This window comes from Heterodontus francisci, chromosome 5 (assembly GCF_036365525.1).
Source record: "Heterodontus francisci isolate sHetFra1 chromosome 5, sHetFra1.hap1, whole genome shotgun sequence".
Lineage (NCBI taxonomy): Eukaryota > Metazoa > Chordata > Chondrichthyes > Heterodontiformes > Heterodontidae > Heterodontus > Heterodontus francisci.
Window position 1 is genome coordinate 129,142,359 of NC_090375.1, and position 21,517 is coordinate 129,163,875.

The 21,517-nt window shown below is 43.2% G+C and overlaps 1 protein-coding gene across 1 annotated transcript in view; it reads right to left on the reverse strand.

Annotated features, from left to right (window-relative positions):
* LOC137370282 (serine incorporator 1-like) overlaps positions 1-21,517 on the reverse strand; it is an 82,797-nt gene that overhangs the window by 23,325 nt on the left and 37,955 nt on the right. The window contains exons 7-8 of the mRNA XM_068032659.1: positions 18,925-19,094; positions 7,954-8,041 (exon numbers count right to left, since the gene is read on the reverse strand). Coding sequence (XP_067888760.1) covers positions 7,954-8,041; positions 18,925-19,094 — 258 coding nt within the window. The remainder of the gene's footprint in view (positions 1-7,953; positions 8,042-18,924; positions 19,095-21,517) is intronic.

The following is a 21,517-nucleotide window of genomic DNA, read 5'->3' on the forward strand; positions in this document are numbered from 1 at the left end:
AGGAGTCTGTGCTCAACGGGCTGTTCCCAGGGACGCACACCGAGATAAACATCAACTGCTGCTGGAGGACTGTCAATTCGGTGAAAGACACTCTTTGATCTGCCCGAAACCTGCTGGTCTTCGAGCACAAAGAGTTGTCCACGACCGAGTGTTGCAGACTGGCACATTCAAAGGTCCAGGACTATGTGTTGAGGGACGCATTAAAGCTTGGGGCAGCCGCGGCAAAGGCTCAATGGGGAAAGACCACTGTGTAAGGTCCTCCCACCAAGATGAACTGAGGGGCTGGATCCATAGAAAACCCCTCGGGCTGTATCCAGAAAATATGGGTTTGCTGCAAAATGTACATGGCATGTAAAATGAAATGGAAGGGTTGTGAGGCAACTCATTCCTGTATTGAAGGAAACTGTTCTCCTTTGCACTCGGTGCTGATTTGAACTGTGTTGTAACGTATTTGTTACAGATTTTTATGAATAAAATATATTTTGGGGGAAAAAAAAGCCTTCCTCCCCAGAGGTCAATTGAGGCCCTTAAGTGTTCAATTAAGGATCACTTAAGGGCCTCTTCCCACCACCGCTGGCATTTTACCACCGGTGGGTGGGGGGGGAGGGGGGGTGGCGGTATGGTTGGGGGCTGGTGGTGTGGGTGAGGGGGGGTCGCGGTGTGAGTCTGGGGCCTTCCTCCACGTGGGGAGGCCACCCAGTAAAATCCAGCAGCCTCCCTGCAGGCTTGGGGGGGTGGGGGGGGGGGGTGGCCCTTCTGATTGGACACCTTGTGGTCCACAGAAGGCCCCACCCAGGCTGCAAAGGCCACCCCCCCCGGGAAAGACCCCCCTTTGCCCTCACTCATGCTCTGCCCCCACCCTCACACCTTACCGGGGCTGCATGGCTGCCTGATTGGCCCCAGTGAACCCTCATCCCATTTACCTTCTAAGCAGGCCAGTGTCTATGTTGACAGCTGCAGTCCCAGCAGTGTCCACCACTGCCAGTGCTGAGACTGAAGAGCTGCCGGCCCTCCGATTGGGGCAGCTCTTTTAAAGGGATGGGAGCCCCAGTGCCAGGCAGTTAATTGCCTCAGCGCCAAAAAATGCAGCCAGGGGTCCCTCAAATGGCCGAGGCGGGGTTGCCCTCCAGCTTTCTGCACTTGCGTCAGAAACCCCACAACCCCAACAAAATCCAGCCCATTATAACACATAGAACACATTGATTACACTATTGCGCTTCTGAAAGTGTGCAAAAAGAAACAAGTTAATTTAACACTCTGCACTGAGATAATTCACCCCATGGCACGACTGAAAATATCACAAATAACTAATTATAACTTCATGAAATTCAGTCAAATGCATTTAAAAGATTTGTTCCTACTTTATCTGATGCCTCCCATATTTACCTCAAGATTAGATTTTCTAATGTGCTGCTTCTTTCGCAAATACTCTGGTTGTGCATCCAATTAATTTTGCAACTGCTGAACTTGCTTTAATTACTGTTTTTTTTCAGGTTATTAATTACTTGCCAGTTTCAAGAGCTCAGAGTCATTGAACTGGAGTCCGAGCTGCAGACACTGCGACACATCAGGGAGGGGGAAAGTTACCTTTTGTACCAGGAGGCGGTCACACCCCTTGGGATAGGGTCCTCTGATTTGGTCAGTGGTCAGGGGCAGGATAGTTCGGCTGCAGCTGAGGCAGATAAGGGGACCCAGAGGGCAGGAACGCAGGAGCCTCAGCCTTTGTGATTGTACAACAGGTTTGTGGTTCTTTCAGCTTGTTTGGATTAGAGTGGGGGCTGCAGGGTTGATGAGCAACCTGACCATGGCACCATGGTACAGGAAGCCATTCAAGTGAAGGGAGAAAAAAGGAATGGAGTGGTAGTAGGGGACAGTACAGTTAGGGGGATTAACACTGTTCTCTGCAGCAGAAAGCGAGAGCCCAGACGGCTGTGTTGCCTGCTCGGTGCCAGGGTTTGGGACATCTACTCAGGGTTGGAGAGGAACTTATAGTGGGAGGGGGAGGATCCAGTTGTTGTTGTCCATGTAGGTACCAACGACATAGGCAGGACAAGGAAAGAAGTTCTGCATAGTCAGTATGAGGAACGAGGCCCCAAATTAAGAAGCAGAACCTTAAAGGTAACAATCTCTGGATTATTACCTGAGCCACATGCAAATTGGCATAGGGCAAATAAGATTATAGAAATGAATGTGTGGCTCAAAAACTGGTGTGGTAGAAGTGGGTTCTGGTTCATGGGTCACTGGCATCAGTGGTGGCTGTACTGTTGGGACTGTCTATACCTGAACTGTGCTGGGGCTGGTGTTCTAGCGAGCTGCATAACTAGGGAAGTAGAGAGGGTTTTAAACTGAATAGTGGGGGGTAAGGGATCAAATTTGGGAAGACATGGTAAATCAAGGAGGAGAGACAAGGCAAGAGAGAAAGGTATTAATATGGGAAATGAAAAACAGACTGTGACAGGAAGGGACAGAGCATACAAATCTAAGTGTAAATCAATAGATAAGGCTAGAGGTTACAAAAATAATAAAAGGACAAAACTAAAGGCTCTGTATCTGAATGCACGTAGCATTCGAAACAAAACAGATGAACTGAGAGCACAAATAGAAATAAATAAATACAATCTGATAGCCATTACAGAGACATAGCTGCAGGATGACATAGATTGGGACCTGAATATTGAAGGGTACATGGCATTTAGGAAGGACAGGAAGCTAGGAAAAGGTGGAGGGGTAGCTCTGTTAATTAATGATGGTATTCGTGCAATAAAGAGGGATGACCTAAGTTCAGGAGACCAGGATGTAGAAGCAGTTTGGGTAGAGATAAGAAATCATAAAGGCAAGAAGTCACTTGTGCGAGTGGTGTACAGGCCACCTAACATTAACCACACTGTAGGACAGGGTATAAAGGAAGAACTAATGGCAGCTTGTCAGAAAGGTACTGTGATAATTATGGGGGATTTTAACCTACATATAGACTGGAAAAATCAGATGGACAGAGGTGCAGAGGTAGACTAGATGAGAAGTACATAGAATGTTTTCAGGATAATTTCTTGGAACATTACATTCTGGAGCCAACCAGAAAGCAGGCTATACTAGACCTGGTATTGTGCAACAAGATAGGATTAATTAATAACCTCATTGTTAAGGAACCCTAGGTAGCAGCAATCATAATATGATTGAATTTTACATTCAGTTTGAGAGAGAGAAGAGTGGGTCCAGGACCAGTATTTTAAACTTAAATAAAGGCAATTATAAGGAGATGAAAGCAGAGCTAACTAAAGTGAACTGGCAAATCAGGTTAAAGGATAGGTCAATAGAGATGCATTGGCAGACATTGAAGGGGATATTTCAGAATACACAGAATAGATACATTTCAACGAGAAAAAAAATTCCAAGGGTGGGACCCGCCATCCGTGGTTAACTAAAACAGTTAAAGATAGTATCAAACTTAAAGAAAAAGCCTATAATTGCGTAAAGATGGGAGGCAGGTCAGAAGATTGGATAGAATATAAAAAACAGAATGACTAAAAGATTGATAAGGAAGGTAAAATTAGAGTACGAGAGAAAGCTAGCTCGAAATATAAAGACAGATAGTAAGAGTTTCTATAGATATTTAAAAAAGAAAAGAGTTAACAAAGTGAGCGTTGGTCCTATAGAAAGTGAGTCTGGGAAATTAATGGATAATAAAGAGATGGCAGATGAATTGAACAGATATTTTGCATCGGTCTTCACTATTGAGGATACAAGTAACATCCCAGTAGTGGCTGTAAGTCAGGAAACGGAAGGGAGGGAGGAACTCAAGAAAATTACAATCACCAGGGAAGTGGTACTGAACAAATTGTTGGAGCTGTGGGCTGACAAGTCCTTGGGTCCTGAAGGACTGCGTCCTAGGGTCTCAAAAGAAGTGGCTAGTGAGATAGTTGATGCGTTAGTTTTCATTTTCCAAAATTCCCTAGATTTGGGGAAGGTTCTGTTAGATTAGAAAATAGTAAATGTAACTCCTTTATTCAAAAAGGGAGGGAGACAGAAAGCAGGAAACTACAGGCCAGTTAGCTTAACATCTGTCTTAGGGAAAATGTTAGAAGCTATTATTAAAGATGGTATAGCAGGGCATTTAGAAAATTCAAGGTAATCAGGCAGAGTTCACATGGTTTTGTGAAAGGGAAATCATGTTTAACCAATTTATTGGAGTTCTTTGAGGAAGTTACACGTGCTGTGGATAAAGGGGAACCGATGGATGTATTGCACTTGGATTTCCAGAAGGCATTTGATAAGGTGCCACATCAAAGGTTATTGCAGAAAATAAAAGCTCATGGTGTAGGGGGTAACATATTGGCATGGATGAAAGATTGGCTAGATAAGAGGAAACTGAGAGTAGGCATAAATGGGTCATTTTTTGGTTGGCAAGATGTAACAAGTGGTGTGCCACAGGGATCAATGCTGGGCCTCAACTTTTTACAATTTATATAAATGACTTAGATGAAGGGGCCGAAGGTATGGTTGCTAAATTTGCTGATGACACAAAGATAGGTAGGAAAGTAAGTTGTGAAGAGGGCATAAGGGGCTACAAAGGGATATAGATAGGTTAAGTGAGAGGGCAAAGACCTGGCAAATGGAGTATAATGTGGGAAAGTGTTAAATTGTCCACTTTGGCAGGAAGAATAAAAAAGGAGCGTATTATCTAAATGGTGAGAGATTGCAGAGCTCTGAGATGCAGAGGGATCTGGGTGTCCTAGTGCATGAATTGCAAAAGGTTAGTATGCAGTATAGCACGTAATTAGGAAAGCTAATAGAATGTTATTGTTTATCGCGAGGGGAATTGAACACAAAAGTAGGGAGGTTATGCTTCAGTTATACAGGGCATTGGTGAGACCACATCTGCAGTACTGTGTACAGTACTAGTCTCCTTATTTAAGGAATGATGTAAATGCTTTGGAGGCAGTAGAGAGGAGGTTTACTGGACTAATACCTGGAATGGGTGGGCTGTCTTATGAGGAAAGATTGGACAGACTCGGCATGTATCCGCTGGAATTTAGAAGAGTAAGAGGCGACTTGATTGAAACATATAAGATCCTAACGGGTCTTGACAGGGTGGATGTGGAAAGGATGTTTCCCCTTGTGGGAGAATCTAGAACTAGGGGTCACTATTTAAAAATAAGGGGTTGGCCTATTTAAGACAGAGGTGAGGAGAATTCTTTCCTCTTAGAAGGTCATGAGTCTTTGGAATTCTCTTCCTCAAAAGGCGGTGGAAGCAGAGTCTTTGAATATTTTTAAGGCAAAGGTAGATAGATTCTTGATAAGCAAGTGAGTGGAAGGTTATCAGGGGTAGGTGGAAAGGTGGAGTAATCAGTTCAGCCATGAACTTATTGAATGGTGGAGCAGGCTGAAAGGGCCGAGTGACCTACTCCTGCTCCTAATTCGTATGTTCCTATGTTCACGCCTAAAATTATGTTTGCGTCTTTCTACTACCTGAAACATTTCAGAATTGTTATGTGGAGGAGGGAGGAAGCTTTGATGAAATTTATTCTGAATTCTGAATTATCGGCCTGGATTTTTGTGTGGATGCGAGTTCTGTGCTGGTTGGGGAGGGGAGAGGGAAGTTGGGGGCTGTTGTAATATCGGGAAACCCAGAAGAACAAGTTTCCTGAATACCCTGCAGAAATTAATTGCAGGACTCCGTTAAGTAGTGCTTTCATGTACAGGCAGCCTGATTGACAGGCTGATGGCCTTTTAGGTTGCAAATCTGCTTCACAGACCTGAAGCCCACGAGAGGAGGTAGGTGTATTGGGGGAATGAGAGAGATGTGGGTAGGGGGCTGCGATGCAGGTCACGGGTGGGCCAGATCACAGTTCGGGAACTGGATGGAGATGTATGTCCGGATTGCAGGACGCTGGTTCCCTGGATCGCTGGGGAAGTCCCAATCACTGGGGGTAGGGGCGGGGGGGAACAATCCCATGGTGGTATGTGGTGTACCAATCACACGGTGATTGTGTCGATTGTGTAGATGGTGCTCTGGGCGTCTGATGGTGATCAGGGGGTCCGATGGTGGTCAGGGGCAAGGTGGGGGAGCCAGATACATCATGGACAGTAGGGGGAATTTAGTGAGTTAGTTCATTGAGCCTAGAGGAAGCACTCCTGCTCTTCCTGGCCCACAAGCAATACTGTAAAGGCACTTACTTCATAGATTCAGTCCCTCTCACCTCCTTTAAGCCGTTAAATTTCCCAAGGCCTGGGAAACCCGACTGCCTGTGGTTAAAAATAGAATGGCTGTTAAAATGAAGGAACACAGCCTGATTATAATATTTGAATAACCAGCCTGCTTCCCATGAGTGGGATGGTCATCAGCCTCCATTAAAAGCAGAAGTGGGTGGATTCGCGGTAGGTTTGATTTCTGTTGCAGATTTTTGCATTTTCACCTTTGACATGACCCCAATCTACCTATGTTTGGGAGTTATGATGCAGCTTATTGTTTAAGTTGGATCTTTTTCTTCACCCTCTTTGTAGACCATGATGGATGAGGTCAAATTAATTTGATTTGATAGGTTTGGCTAATACAGTAGCTTGTGCTAACCATTAATGATGATTAACTCCCCATACTATTCACTACTTCTTTCTTTGTGCAATGAGCTTTCTCAAAGATACTGAGCACATTATTGAACAATTAAAAAGGCGTTGTGATATTGGGTAGACTTTCAAGAAAGCTACCTCTCTGAGTGTCCATTATGTTTGACAGTGGTAAGTCTACATTGCATAATGTACCTGATAGAGCACTCACCTTTTGCAATGCTCTTTAGTTTAGCTGCAAATGATGATGTGATTGTTCTATCTAGTAGTTTTAGTAAAACTGGTAAAGAATCTTGCAAAGCAATCTATCAAACTATAAGTTTCTTTCAACCAGCAAATAGTTGCCAACAGGTACGGCTCCAGCATAATTGCTGGAATCACAAGATCCAAAGTGTTTCAGGAACTGTCTGTAAAATGGGACAGCATTTATGGTAGTCAATTTTCTAACCTACATTATTTTATTCAATGTGCATTAAGATTAATTTGAATTTAAAATTATTATATTTAATGCTTCAATTTTAAGTAAAGTGGAAAGTCCAAAAGTTACACAGCAAAGGAGACCAGCAGCAGTACTCCTGCAGGATATATTATTTTCTTGCTGTGCAGTAATAAACTCAAAGGCCTGGATTTTGCAGTCAGCAGCAACACAAGGTTGCTTGCTGCTGACCTCACAGAAAGTTGCCCACAAAGATCGAGCAAACTCTGTGACATGGTTTTCCCTTTCCCGGCGACAGTTTAAATCTGGCACCCAGTCAAGGTGATGTCTTGGCTTGCAGCAGCAGTGATGTCAGCACTTAAAGTCCTTCATTTTAATTTAGATTTTCAAATAGTGGAATAAATTATGTTCATATTAAGCTATAAACTATAGTAAAGATAAACTAATTTTTAAAGAAGAAATTTTTTTTTAAAAGATATGTGGATTTTTTAAAAATAATTTTGAAGAAACTTAACATTCCACAAATATATTAGCTTTACAGGACGATTGAGGGTGTTTAGCATGAAGTTAGAATATGGTTAAAATCCCAGTTGTGACTCATTCAACAAGGTATATCTTTTTCAAAATATTTACAGTGAGACTGACAGCATAAAGTGGAAGCTCTCATCAATCCCATTGATTTCTATGATTGTCTGCAGGGGTGCTTCAACAGAGTATGCTCCAGAGAAGTATAGAATCACTGACTGCAACTTCTGGATTTCTGTGTTATTCTATGCATGAGCAGAATCCAGAAGTTGCTGTTAGTTTTAGTGGAGTAATGATGGTGAATGCTGACAGTGTCGCGATCATTTCTTCTGCAAAATCTGTGCCAAAGTAAATCATTAACTGGTAAAATTAATTTGCATGTCAAAATGAGAAAGGAGTATATGTCAATAAGAGGAAAATAGTCTATTTACCTGGCTCATTTGTCATTGCTGACCAGGTAAGGTACATAATATAGAGAGTGATGATGGAGGATTGAAGGCCAGTGCAAAGCTGAAATTCCTAAAATTGAATAAAATTCAATAAAGAATCTTTGTTGTTAGTGAACAAGTACACAGTAAAAACTACACATAAAGAAGTCTAATAACTTAGGAAGCATTCTTAATCATGAGTTTTTTTATTGCTAATTAACTTGTTAAACTTGCAAAATCAGGCAAAAAAAATCCAAATTAAATTCTTTCAAATTGTATTGATCTCAACTTATGTTGCTCAAAACAGTACTAAGCAGTGTAGAAATAAAGCTACTAATGCAATTCAGCATTTAAATGTTCCCAAATCGCACCAAAAAATGTTTCTAAAATTGCTTAAAGCAATTGATTGTACAATGTTCAGTACCATTTGCAGCCCCTCAGAAACTGAAGCAGTTCGTGCCCACATACAGCAAGATCTGGACAACATTCAGGCTTGGGCTGATAAGTGGCAAGCAACAGTGGGGCAGTGGTTAGCACCGCAGCCTCACAGCTCCAGCGACCCGGGTTCAGTTTTGGGTACTGCCTGTGCAGAGTTTGCAAGTTCTCCCTGTGACTGCGTGGGTTTCCTCCGGGTGCTCCAGTTTCCTCCCACATGCCAAAGATTTGTGGGTTGATAGGTAAATTGGCCATTGGAAATTGCCCCTAGTGTAGGTAGGTGGTATGAGAATTGAAGGTCAGGATGTGAGAGGGAAATGGGATGAATGTAGGATTAGTATAAATGGGTGGTTGATGGTCGGCAGGGACCCGTTAGGCCGAAGGGCCTGTTTCGGTGCTGTATCTCTCTATGACTCTAACATTCACACCACATAAGTGCAAGGCAGTGACCATCTCAAACATCAGAGAATCTAACCATCTCTCATTCTCATTCAATGGCATTACTATTAATCCCCCACCATCAATACCCTGGGAGTTACCATTGACCAAAACCTTAACTGGACCAGTCATATAAATACTGTGGCTATAAGAGCAGGTCAGATGCTGGGAATTCTGCAGTGAGTAACTCACCTCCTGACACCCTAAAGCCTGTCCACAACACACAAGTCAGGAGTGTGATGGAATACTCTATACTTGCTGGGATGAGTGCAGCTCCAACAACAGTCAAGAAGCTCGACATCATCCAGGACAAAGCACCCTGCTTGATTGGCACCCCATCTACCACCTTAAACATTCACTCCCTGCACCACCAGTGCACAGTGGCTGCAGTGTGCACCATCTACAAGATGCACTGCAGCAATTCGCCAAGGCTCCTTCAACAGCACCTTCCAAGCCTGTGACCTCTCCCACCTAGAAGGAACAAGGGCAGCAAATACATGGGAACACCACCACATGCAAGTTCCTTTCCAAGTCACACACCATCCTGATTTGGAACTATATTGCCATTCCTTCACTGTCACTGGGTCAAAATCCTGGAACTCCCTTCCTTTACAGCACTGTGGGTGTAGCTATACCACATAGACTGCAGTGGTTCAAGAAGGCGGCTCACCACCACCTTCTCAAGAGCAATTAGGGATGGGCAATAAATGCTGGCCTGGCCAGCAACACTCACGAATGAAGAATGAATATAAAAACCTACATTAAAAATGCACAGTAAATTTAATTCACCACAGTCAAAGTTCAAATTAATATTGTGGCACTTTTGAGAAGTCTTTTGTATGAGTTATGTTTTCTTATTTACACAACAATGAATTTGTTTTCAAATGTAGCAAATAACATAACCAGTTAACCTGATTTTGGTGGCAATATTTGAGGCATAAATGTCCGCAATGCCACTTGGGACAACTCCCCTGCTTTTCTTTAAATAGTGTCATGAATTCTTTACATCTGCCTTTGAGGACTTGAATTAACATCTCATTCAAAAAAATGCCTCCCTGAATACACTGGATCCATAGGGTGGACACATGCCTTACAGTCATAGGATCATAGGATATAGGAGCAAGGGTAGGCCATTTAGCCCATTGAGCCTGCTCCGCCATTCAAATAGATCATGGCTGATTATCTACCTCCATGTCATTTTTCCCCACTATCCCCATATTGCTTGATGTTGTTAATATTCAGAAATCTATCAATTTCTGTCTTGAACATGCTCAATGATTGAGCTTCCACAGCTCTCTGGGGTAGAGAATTCCACAGATTCACCACCCCCTGAGTAAAGAAATTCCTCTTCATCTCAGTCTTAAATGGCCTGTCCCTTATTCTGAGACTGTGTCCCCTTGTTCTAGACTCACCAGCCAGAAGAAACATCCTATCCATATCCACCCTGCCATGCCCCGTAAGAATTTTGTAAGTTTCAGTGAGATCACCACGCATTCTTTGAAACTCTAGAGAATACAGGCCCAGTTTCTGCAATCTTTCCTCATAAGAAAGTCCTGCCATCCCAGGGATTAGTCTGGTGAACCTCCATTGCACTCCCTCTTTGGCAAGTGTATCCTTTCTTAGAGACCAAAACTGTACACAAAACTCCAGATACCGTCTCACCAGTGCTTTATACAATTGAAGCAATCTATCTTTACTCCTGTACTCAAATCCCCTTGTAATGAAGGCCAGCATACGGTTTGCCTTCTTAATTGCTTGTTGCACCTGCGTACTAGCTTTTAGTAACTCATGAACAAGACACCCATGTCTCTTTGGACATCAACACTTCCCAATCTCTCACCATTTAAGAAATCCTCTGCCTTACTGTTTTTTCTACCAAAGTTGATCACTTCACACTTGCTTACATTATATTCCATCCGCCATGTTCTTGCCCATTCACTTTGCCTGTCCAAATCCCCTTGAAGCCTCCTTGCATCCTCCTCACAATTTACATTCCCTCCTAGTTTTGTGTCATCTGCAAATTTGGAAATATTACAATTGGTCCCCATAACCATGTCATTCATATAGATTGTGAACAGCTGTAGCCCAAGCACTGATACTTGCGTTACCCCACTGGTAACAGCCTGCCATCCTGAGAATGATCCCTTTATTCCTACTCTCTGCTTTCTGTCTGTTAACCAATTCTCAATCCATTCTAGTATATTACCCCCAATCCTATGTGCTCTAATTTTGTTTACTAACCTCATGTGTAGGACCTTATCAAAAGCCTTCTGAAAATCCAAATACACCACACCCACTGGTTCTCCTTTATCTATGCTACAAGGAACATCCTCAAAAACTCCAACAGGTTTGTCAAACATGACTTCCCTTTCACAAATCCATGTTGACTCTGCTCAATCATATCATTATTTTCCAAGTGTCCAGTTATCTCATCCATTATAATAGATTCCAACATTTTACCTACTACTGACGTCAAACTAACAGGTCTGTAGTTCTCCGTTTTCTCGCTCACTCCCTTCTTAAATAGTGGGGTTACATTTGCGACTTTCCAGTCTACAGCAGCCCTTCCAGAATCTATGGAATTTTGAAAGATAACCACCAATGCATCCACTCTAATGCCACCTCCTTCAAAACTCTGGGTGTAGCTCATCTGGTCCAGGGGATTTATCAACTTTCAATCCAATTAATTTTACGAGTACTACCTCTTTATTGCTACTAATTACTTTCAGTTTCTCATTTTTACAAGTCCCTTGGTTCCCTAGTATTTCTTGGAAATTTTCTGTCTTCCTCCATTAAAACAGACACAAAGTAATTGTTTAGTCTCTCCACCATTTCCTCATTCTTCACCTCAAACTCTCCTGTCTCCACCTGCAATGGAACCACATTCATCCTTGCTAATCATTTCCTTTTCACATACCTAAAGAAGTTTTTACAGTCCACCTTTATGTTTCTAGCTAGCTTGCATTCATAATCTCCTTTCCCTTTCTTTATCAGTTTCTTGGTCCTCCTTTGTTGAGCTCTAAATTGCTCCCAATCCTCGGACTTATCACTTTTTTTGGCGACCTTATAAGCCGCGTCCTTTTACCTATGCAATCCTTAACTTCTTCTGTTAGCCACAGTTGATTCACCTTTTCTGTTGGGTTTTTGTGTCTTAAAGGAATGTATATTTGTTGTAAACCATGTAATACTTCTTTAAATACTACTATTGCCTGTCTACCGTCAAATCTTTTAATGTATTTTCTGAATCCAGCATAGCCAACTTGCTCCTCATATCCTCATAATTTTCTTTGTTCAGCTTTAAGATCCTAGTTTCAGAATAAACTATATCTCTTTCAAACTTAATGTAGAATTCTATCATATTGTGGCCATTATTTTAAAATGCTCCTTTACAGCATGGTTGATAATTAGCCCTTTCTCATTGCATAATACTAAATCTAAAATAGCCGGATCCCGAATTGGTTCTTCAATGTACTGCTCCAGAAACCCATCACATACACACTCCAGGAATTCATCCTCCACAGTATTAGTGCTAATTAGGTTTGCCCAATCTATATGTAAATTGAAGTTGCCCATTATTACTCTATTATTACTGTATTTGGGTGGCGCAGTGGTTAGCACTGCAGCCTCACAGCTCCAGTGACCCGGGTTCAGTTCTGGGTACTGCCTGTGAGGAGTTTGCAAGTTCTCCCTGTGACCTCGTGGGTTTTCGCCGGGTGTTCCGGTTTCCTCCCACAGCCAAAGACTGTGGGAGGAAAGACTAGGTAAATTGGTCATTGTAAATTGCCCCTAGTGTAGGTAGGTGATAGGAGAATGGTGGGAATGTGATAGGGAATATGGGATTAAAGTAGGATTAGTATAAATGGGTGGATATTGGTCGGCACAGACTTGGTGGGCTGAAGGGCCTGTTTCAGTGCTGTATCTCTAAATTAAAAAAAAATAAAAATACCCATGCTACATGCCGCTCTAATTTCCTGATTTATACCATGCCCAACATTACCACTACAGTTAGGTGGCCATGTAAATAACTCCGACTAATGTTTGCTGCCCCTTGCTGTTCCTTAGCTCCACCCAAACTGATTCTACATCTTGCTCCTTCGAACTAAGATCCTCTCTCACTAATGTACCGATCTCATCCCTTATTAACAGCACTACCCATCTCCTTTTCCCCTCTGCCTATCCCTCCTAACTGACGAATACCCCTGAATATTCAGTTCCCAGTCCTGGTCACCCCGTAACCATGCTTCAGTAATGGCAATTAAGTCATACCCATTGACCTCAATTTGTGCCTTCAAATCATCTACCTTGTTGCAAATACTGCGTGCATTCAGATAGAGTACCCTTAACTTTGTCTTGACATTATTCCTCATTCCGATCCTATTTGATCTATGCCTTCATCTCATCTGCCTTCCAATTTTGCTTACTAGTTCTCTACTTCCTGTTACCAGTTTTGCTTACCACCAATCTGAACTCCCTCTTCGGTTCCCAACTGCTTGCCAAATTAGTTTAAACCCTCCCCAACAGCACTAGCAAATCTCCCTGCGAGGATGTTAGTCCATCTTGTACAGGTCCCACCTACCCCAGAACAGATGCCAATGCCTCAGAAATCTGATACCCTCCCTCCTGCACCAATTCTCCAGCTCCATGTTAAATCGCTTAATCCTCCTATTCCTATGCTCACCAGCACGTGGCACTGGGAGTAATCCTGAGATTACTGCTTTTGGGGTTCTACTTTTTAATTTCTTTCCTAACGCCTTAATCTCTGCTTTCAGGACCTCATCCCTCTTCTTACCTATGTCATTGGTACCAATGTGGAGCACGACCTCTGGCTGTTCACCCTCCCCCAGAAGAATGTCCTGCAGCCGCTTTGTGACATCCTTGGACCCTGGGCACCAGGGAGGCAACATAGCATCCATTCCTAGATCCATTCTTTCACCCATTGCAGGAGAAGAGAATGAAAAACATAAGGGAGAGAGAGAGAGGACTGGAGGTGGCCACCACAGATTTGCAGTCTGGCAGATGCAGAGGTAGAGGCCATGGAGACTGCTGGCATATCTGCATCCCTGACTATCAGAGATGGAGAGACTGGGAATTCACAGGTGCCTGGTGACAAAATTTAAAATATATCTGACACACATCTCATAAAAGACCTGGTCATGTTGACTTTATTTCAGCAACAAGTGAAATACGATAAGCCTGATTCTGCTGAGTGGTAACATTGCTAGCAATAATTCATTTCCCTTTCTTCTCTCCCCCAGGGCCTTCACGTGTAGAGCTTGATTTTCCTGAAGCCGATTCCTCAGAGGACTTTATTCCTTCTCAGGGTGCATTGTCGTAGGGCGCACGACCATGCACCAGCACAAGTTCTTAGCCCTTTGATGGGGCCAGTTAGACAGCTAATTGCGTATTCACCCGTTGATTCACACTTCACAAGTCAGTTCAAGCAGACATTGGTGGCAGGGTCAGCTGTGGAGAGATTGCGTCCTCTCCAAGCTCTACTCACCTATACACGGATACTAAATCAAAAGGGCCATCAATGAAAGAGAGAATTCAAAGAAACAGCAGAAAATTTGCGGGGTACTGACAGATGAGCCACACACACTCTCCGCAACAGTAGAGATGATGGAGGATCCCAATTCCAGCATTAATGGATTGGCATCACAGATCATTGTAAGAATGCTGTCATGGAGAGAGTGGCTCCCTCCCTGGAACTTCAAGCAAGGCCATCAAATGAATCCCTGCAAGCCATGATCATAGCTGTGCAGACTTTGGAAGCCGGCAAGCCTGCGCCTTAAATAGAATGACAAATATCTTATCTGTGACCTTACAACACATCAGTGATCTGCACCAAGCTGCTCTGCAGCAGAGTGGTAGGAGTGATGTGTCGCTGACCCAGGAGAGGGATGATGGCGAAAGGGGACATGGAAGTTGGAACTACACTCAAAGCGCTCCCATGATTCACCCATTGCCCGTCTTGCAAGCAGTACCCAACATGCTGCCTCATCTCCCAATGGTCGAGTCTGTCCCTGCATAGGTGCAGGTGGAGCATTCTTTGGCAGGGCTCTCACACACTCCAAGATCCATAGGTTGTAGACCAAGGGCAAGATAAAATCCTGCCCTTGGAAATGGGAACGGAGACTGGGGGTGGCACACACAAATGGCAAAGTTGGTATGGGTGGTGTGCCCAACATTGGCCTAGCCCCCTACTATATTGTCCAGGGTGGGGAAGACCAAGACAGCCTTCCTGCCCCAGGCCAATTGAAGCCCTTAAGTAGCCAATTATTGGTCATTTAAGGAAAGCTTCCTGCCTCCTCTCCAACTTTATTGAAGACAAAGAGGCCTGCTGCTGCATGGAGGCACCGCCAAATGAGACCTGGCAGCCTCCTAGCGGGCTCAGAGTGGTCCCTCCTCTAGGGGCAATCCATGGTCCTAGAGGGCCCCCCAGTGGCAATGACTACCCCTGCAGAAAGACCCCCCACCTGCCCACATAAAACCCACCCACCCACTCTCTCGCCAGGGCCTGCCTGACTGGCCCTGGTGACCCTGAACCCACTAACCTGAGTCCCAGGTTCTCTGGCTTCACGTCCTCTGTTGGCCTCCTGTGCTGTCAGTACTGCAGAGCTCCTGGCCCTCGATTGGCTGGCAACTCTGGAGGCAAGAGCTCGCCCATTAACGGGACAGCGTACCTGACGGTGAGCTGTTAACTGGCTGTCTACTGTGAAATTTGCAACAGAGGTCCAAAACAGGGCAGGGGCAGGGTCTACCCCCACTTTCTGGCCTGCCACCAGGACCATCACTGGGATAAAATCCCAGCCACCAAGAGTCTCTCAGCAAGATATCTAAGCGGCCTGTCTCTACCTTTGCTGAAGCCAGAGGGGTTGCATCATGTAGAAGTGGTAGGCTGTTAAGTTTCCTTTTGTTATCTTAGCATATAAAATTTCTTCATTTGCACCACTTCCACATGTTGCCCATTTTTGCCTGCAGAGTGGGAACTTGCTTTTCATTTGCCTGGTAATGAATGTGAAAACATGAATTGAGGGGATTAATTGAGGGGTGTGCAATCTATGAATGGTTGGTTACAGGACTCCTCTGTGTGAGTGGGGGGGTTGGTGGGGGGGGGGGGGGGGGGGGTTGTCCTGGGAATGTGATAGTTATTTTGCTCTAGCGTGACTGTCGAAACAAAGGAGTTGCATTTATAAAGCACATTTCACGGCACAGGACTAATGGAACCTTTGAGCTAGTTGGGCATTCCTGGAATCCTGAGCAGCAACTTCAGTGGATATTGGCCATTAGGTGCCTCATCTTCATCCTACTCCTCATCCTTGTCTCTTCTTCAATGAAATCGTCACCAAATGATGAGCGCCTTCCATGGCCTCCAACTCTCAACCTTGCTGCTGTGCAATGTTTTGAAAAATGCCACACATCATGATCATTTTGGAGACCCTTGCTGGCGAGTACTGAAGAGTGCCTTCAGACCTGTCCAGGCAGCTGAAAAACATCTTCAGTATGCCAATGGCTTTCTCGTTGACTCATCTGGTGGCCATGCGGCTGTTGTTGTACTGCTCTTGGGCTTCTTTGGTGGGCTCCTCACAGGTTTCATAAGCCAAATTCGAAAGGGTTCTCCTTTGTCTCCTAAGAGCTACTCCTTCAGTGTGTTTGCAGGTACAAAGAGGTCAGGGATGTTGGACATCTGCAGTGTGATAGCATCATGACAGCTCCTGGAGAATTTGCCATACACCTGCATAAACCTTTTCTTCTGGTTGCACACCAAATGCACATTGATTTAATAAAATCCCTTGCAGTTGATGAACACTCCTAGTTGATCTGATCATCCTTGAATTGGGATGTATGTGCAATCAATGACACTGTGTATCTGTGGGGAGTCAGCCACAGATGCGAATCTAAGTGTCCGCTCATTATGGCCATTCTCATCATAGGAAAGTTGGCATAAGTCGATACCCTAGCAAACAACTCATTCATCACCTGCCTTATGCATTCCTGTGCAGCTGACTGGGAGATCCTCTATGTCTTCAGTGGTACTCTGGCAGGAGCCAGAGGCAAATCAATTGAGGGCAGTGACGACTTTGACAGTGACTGGCAATGCATGGCCACCAGGTCCAACAGGGAGCATCTGTTGTTCTAGAAGGCTGTAAATGTCTTCAATCATCTGAGAGGTCAAGGAAGCTGAGCTTCTGTCTGTACACCCTGTTATGTGGGTATTGCCTCCTGTGACCTCAACCCCTCTCTGTTGTTCCCCTCTCTGGTGTCCCCCTGCAGCTCCCTCCACAGCATGCCATTGCTGCTGCTGATGCTGATTGCATTCCTCATCCAAAGTTCAATCTAAAGCAGCCTTGGAACCACCCATACTGATGTGTAGATGAACACCTCCAAACTTTACCAATACGTGTGTCACCACAAGAACGCTCAGCAAGCTGTTCACCAGAGGGAGCTGAGAAAGCAGCTATGAGCACTAGTACTTTCTTAGTATCGGGACACCTAACCTTTAACTAGCCTCATGAGGTGCTGCTGGATCTCACCTGCTGAGTTTCCTGAGTCCTGGAAAATCCATGCTGGAGGCATTAAATTCAAATTCCAGTCAAAATGTGAAGGAAGTATCTTCATTTACATATGATAACGAAGGACCTGCCTCTCAACATTGGGTTACTTGGCCACACCCAAAACTGCCTCCATTAAAACCAGAAGTGGGCGGGTTGAGTTGAGATTTACATTCCCAATATTTTAACCGTGCCCCTCGCCTTCTCCTGCCTATCGTGGGTGAGGGGGGAGGAGGGGGGGGTATTGTGGAGGAAGGATTAAACTTCACCCCAGTGTCATTGCCGGGAGCTTTGCCTATAGCAGGTGGCTTACAGGAAACTTGTGGCAGTGCTGTCTGTAATGTTCTTTCTATTGACATTAATGGACAAGAATTTGCAGGTAATGCACCCATGATTTTCAGATAGAACACTCACTGTATGCAAGTTCAAATCAAATAAAAGGTAAAACTCGAGCAATATTGAAGTTAAAATTCAAAAAAGGGAAAAGAGTATAGAGAATAGGAGGTAGAAAAACAAATAAGGTAAGCATGCATAATTAGAGGTGTTTCTGTAATATGGATGTAAAATTGTATTTAAATTAATAGTTTAGATTAATATTATGCTAATAAATGATCCCTATTTGACTAGCTTTTTATTATAATATTAGCATTAATTTAACATGAGTTGAAACAGACAAAAACAAGTCAGCTTCAGGGAGACAACAGCTTCACTGAGCTTATATGTTTGAAGTGAGCTAATTCAATATTTGTGCAAAAATGCAATGGTGTGAAATTCTTTGTTCACTATGCTTAAAAGTGAATCTGTTTATGAATGTAAAGAATCACATTTTCGAAAACATTTTCAGAAATGATTTTTCTTCAACAGAAAGTTAAGTCAAGTGTGAGGACAGATAATTTTCAAACAGCAACAATGTTCAGTAAAGCTCCATGAGCAGTTTAACAGGGACTGTAAATTTTTTTAAAATTCTGTGGGCGAGACTGGGAAGGCAGCATTTATTGCCCATTTCTAATTGCATTGAAGTTATTAAGAATCAACAATGTAGTGTAGGATTTGCTTACATGCAAGTGAGAAAGGTGAGGATAATAGGTTCTTTACCCTGAAAGCATTAGTGAATGAATTGTTTTATTGACAAAAAACTGGCCACTTTCAGGTAGAAATGACCAGATCTTTCAAAACTTCAATTTCACCATTTATCATTGTTAGATGTGAACTCATGACCTGCAGGTTTCTGGTCCAGTACCATAACCACTAGGATACCACAAAATTCCTACTGAACACACCGATGTCACTCTTACCACAAGAACATTTTTTACTTATATTCAAATAATGAAGTCAGCTAATAACAGCTACAGTTTCCTTTTAATTTATACCTCTTATTGATTCTTAAATCAATATACAAGTTGTCAACCATGTTTATTTATCATAATTCAGGTAGATCCATTAAAATTATACAATTTGTCATAAACAAAATATTAAAAAAACATTGTGATCGTTTTAAAAAGATGATATAAAAAAACTATCGTGAAATTAAGATTTGTAATATGCTTACCTGGATCTTTGGATGAACTGATATTAAAGAAGCTACAACACAAATAAGTATGTTGAAGCTAATAACAAATTTATTTTCAATACAGCCATCAACTGTGGTGTAAAACACATAGCAGAGGATTGCAGTGGTTAATGACAACACATAATTCAGACATGTAACTGATAGAAGCGCTGCAAAGACACAAAAACAAAACAATGTCAGCAAAAATGTTATAATAACTATTCCGACCTACTCCAGACAATTACAAAATAATGTTGTTAAATGATAAAACCAGGTTACAGAACAAATAATTGAAAGTGGCCTCTCAATACCAACCATTACAATACATGATAAAGCATCAATTAAAAATGTATATGAATGGTAACAGAGGCTAAAATGTTTTGATTTAAGCATGGCATATTTGGAAGATCTTGCCCAGAGACTTTTGAAACAAATTGGATTTTCCTGATTCACAGATATTTTTTTCTTTATTTCCATTTCCCAATTCTCTCAGTGAGTTCTTAATTCAGTTAAAATTTGTACTGAATTTTAGACATGTTTGAATTCTGGATATGCGCCTTTTAAAAGTGGGCCTTGTCTGACCCAGTTCAGTTCAAGTCATTTAATTTCATTTTTTTTATTTGTTCATGGGATGTGGGCATCGCTGGCCAGGCCAACATTTATTGCCCATCCCTAATTGCCCTTGAGAAGGTGGTGGTGAACTGCCTTCTTGAACCACTGCAGTCCATGTGGGATAGGTACAGCCACAGTGCTGTTAGGAAGGGAGTTCCAGGATTTTGACCCAGTGACAGTGAAGGAACGGCGATATAGTTCCAAGTCAGGATGGTGTGTGACTTGGTGGGGAACTTGCAGGTGGTGGTGTTGCCATGTATCTGCTGCCATTGTCCTTCTAAGTGGCAGAGGTCGCGGGTTTGGAAGGTGCTGTCGAAGGAACCTTGGTGCGTTGCTGCAGTACATCTTGTAGATTGTACACACTGCTGCCACTTTGCATCAGTGGTGGAGGGTGTAAATGTTTGTGGATGGGTGCCAATCAAGCGGGCTGTTTTGTCCTGGATAGTGTCAAGCTTCTTTAGTGTTGTTGAAGCTGCACCCATCCAGGCAAGTGGAGAGTATTCCATCACACTCCTGACTTGTGCCTTGTAGATGGTGGACAGGCTTTGGGGAGTCAGAAGGTGAGTTAATCGCTGCAAGATTCCTAGCCTCTGACATGTTCTTGTAGCCACTGTATTTATATGGCTATTCCAGTTCAGTTTCTGGTCAATTGTAATCCCCAAGGTGTTGATAGTGGGGGATTCAGCGATAGTAATGCTGTTGAATGTCAAGGGGAGATAGTTAGATTCTCTCTTGTTGGAGATGGTCATTGCCTGGCACTTGTGTGGCGCAAATGTTACTTGCCACTTTTCAGCCCAAGCCTGGATATGGACCAGGTCTTGCTGCATTTCTACATGGACTGCTTCAGTATCTGGGGAGTCACGAATGGTGCTGAACATTGTGCAATCATCGGCGAACATCCCTACTTCTGACCTTATGATTGAAGGAAGGTCATTGATGAAGCAGCTAAATATGGTTGGGCCTAGGGCATTACCCTGAGTAACTCCTGCAGTGATGTCTTGGAGCTCAGATGATTGACCTCCAACCACCACAACTATCTTCCTTTGCGCTAGGTACGACTCTAACCAGCCAAAAGTTTCCCTCTCATTCCCATTGACCCCAGTTTTGCTAGGGCTCCTTGATGCCATACTCGGTTAAATGCTGCCTTGATGTCAAGGGCAGTCACCTCATCTCATAGAAGCAGGCCTCATTACCCTTCAGCACATCAAGGCCAATTTCAGCAACAAGCCCAAGCAAACCCTATGGTATGAGAATGAAGTTCTGTAGCAGCTCTTTATGGGATTTGAAGGCATCTCAGTTTCAGTCTGTCTTGATATAGGGACCAGTAATATTATTTCCACTGCAGGGGAGAAGACTAAGTTGAGATTTAATAGAGGTTTTTAAATTAGTGAGGAGTTTGATCAAGTGAATAGAGAAAGACAACCTCTCCCTTTAGGGAGTTAAAGACGAGGAATTATCAACTTAAAATTGTCAGTAAAGGATGTGAAGAGAGAGGTTCGGAGAAATTCCTGCAACCAAAGAGGAACTCTTCCCACCCCAGTTTTCTCAACCACTTTGTGTGAAGTGCCATGCATCTACTTTACCCCTTTGATAGCTTGGCAAAAATCTGAATCTCAGAGTGTGAGTATACAAAGGTATGTACTTGTATTCTGCCAGTCTGGCCTTAGAGCCTAAGGTTTTGCACAAGGCTGGCCTTGTATTTTTTTTAATGTTCAAACAGGTACTACGATGTGCCATGTTCTTTTGGGTTACTCATAAAAGAGCTCAAGCAGGATTTTAGTTGACAAAAATTGTGTGATTTTAGCAAGAATAGGTTGACAAAATTGAGAAACAGAAAGGGAGAGATATTCACCATAGTATAGGATGAGGCAGGGATTGCTGAATCTGTGGAATGTTCAAAGGTAATACTTGTGATTGTATAGCAAAAACTGTGCCAAGTCCCTGTTACCTTCTGCTCTCCCCTCACATCTTAAGACATGGC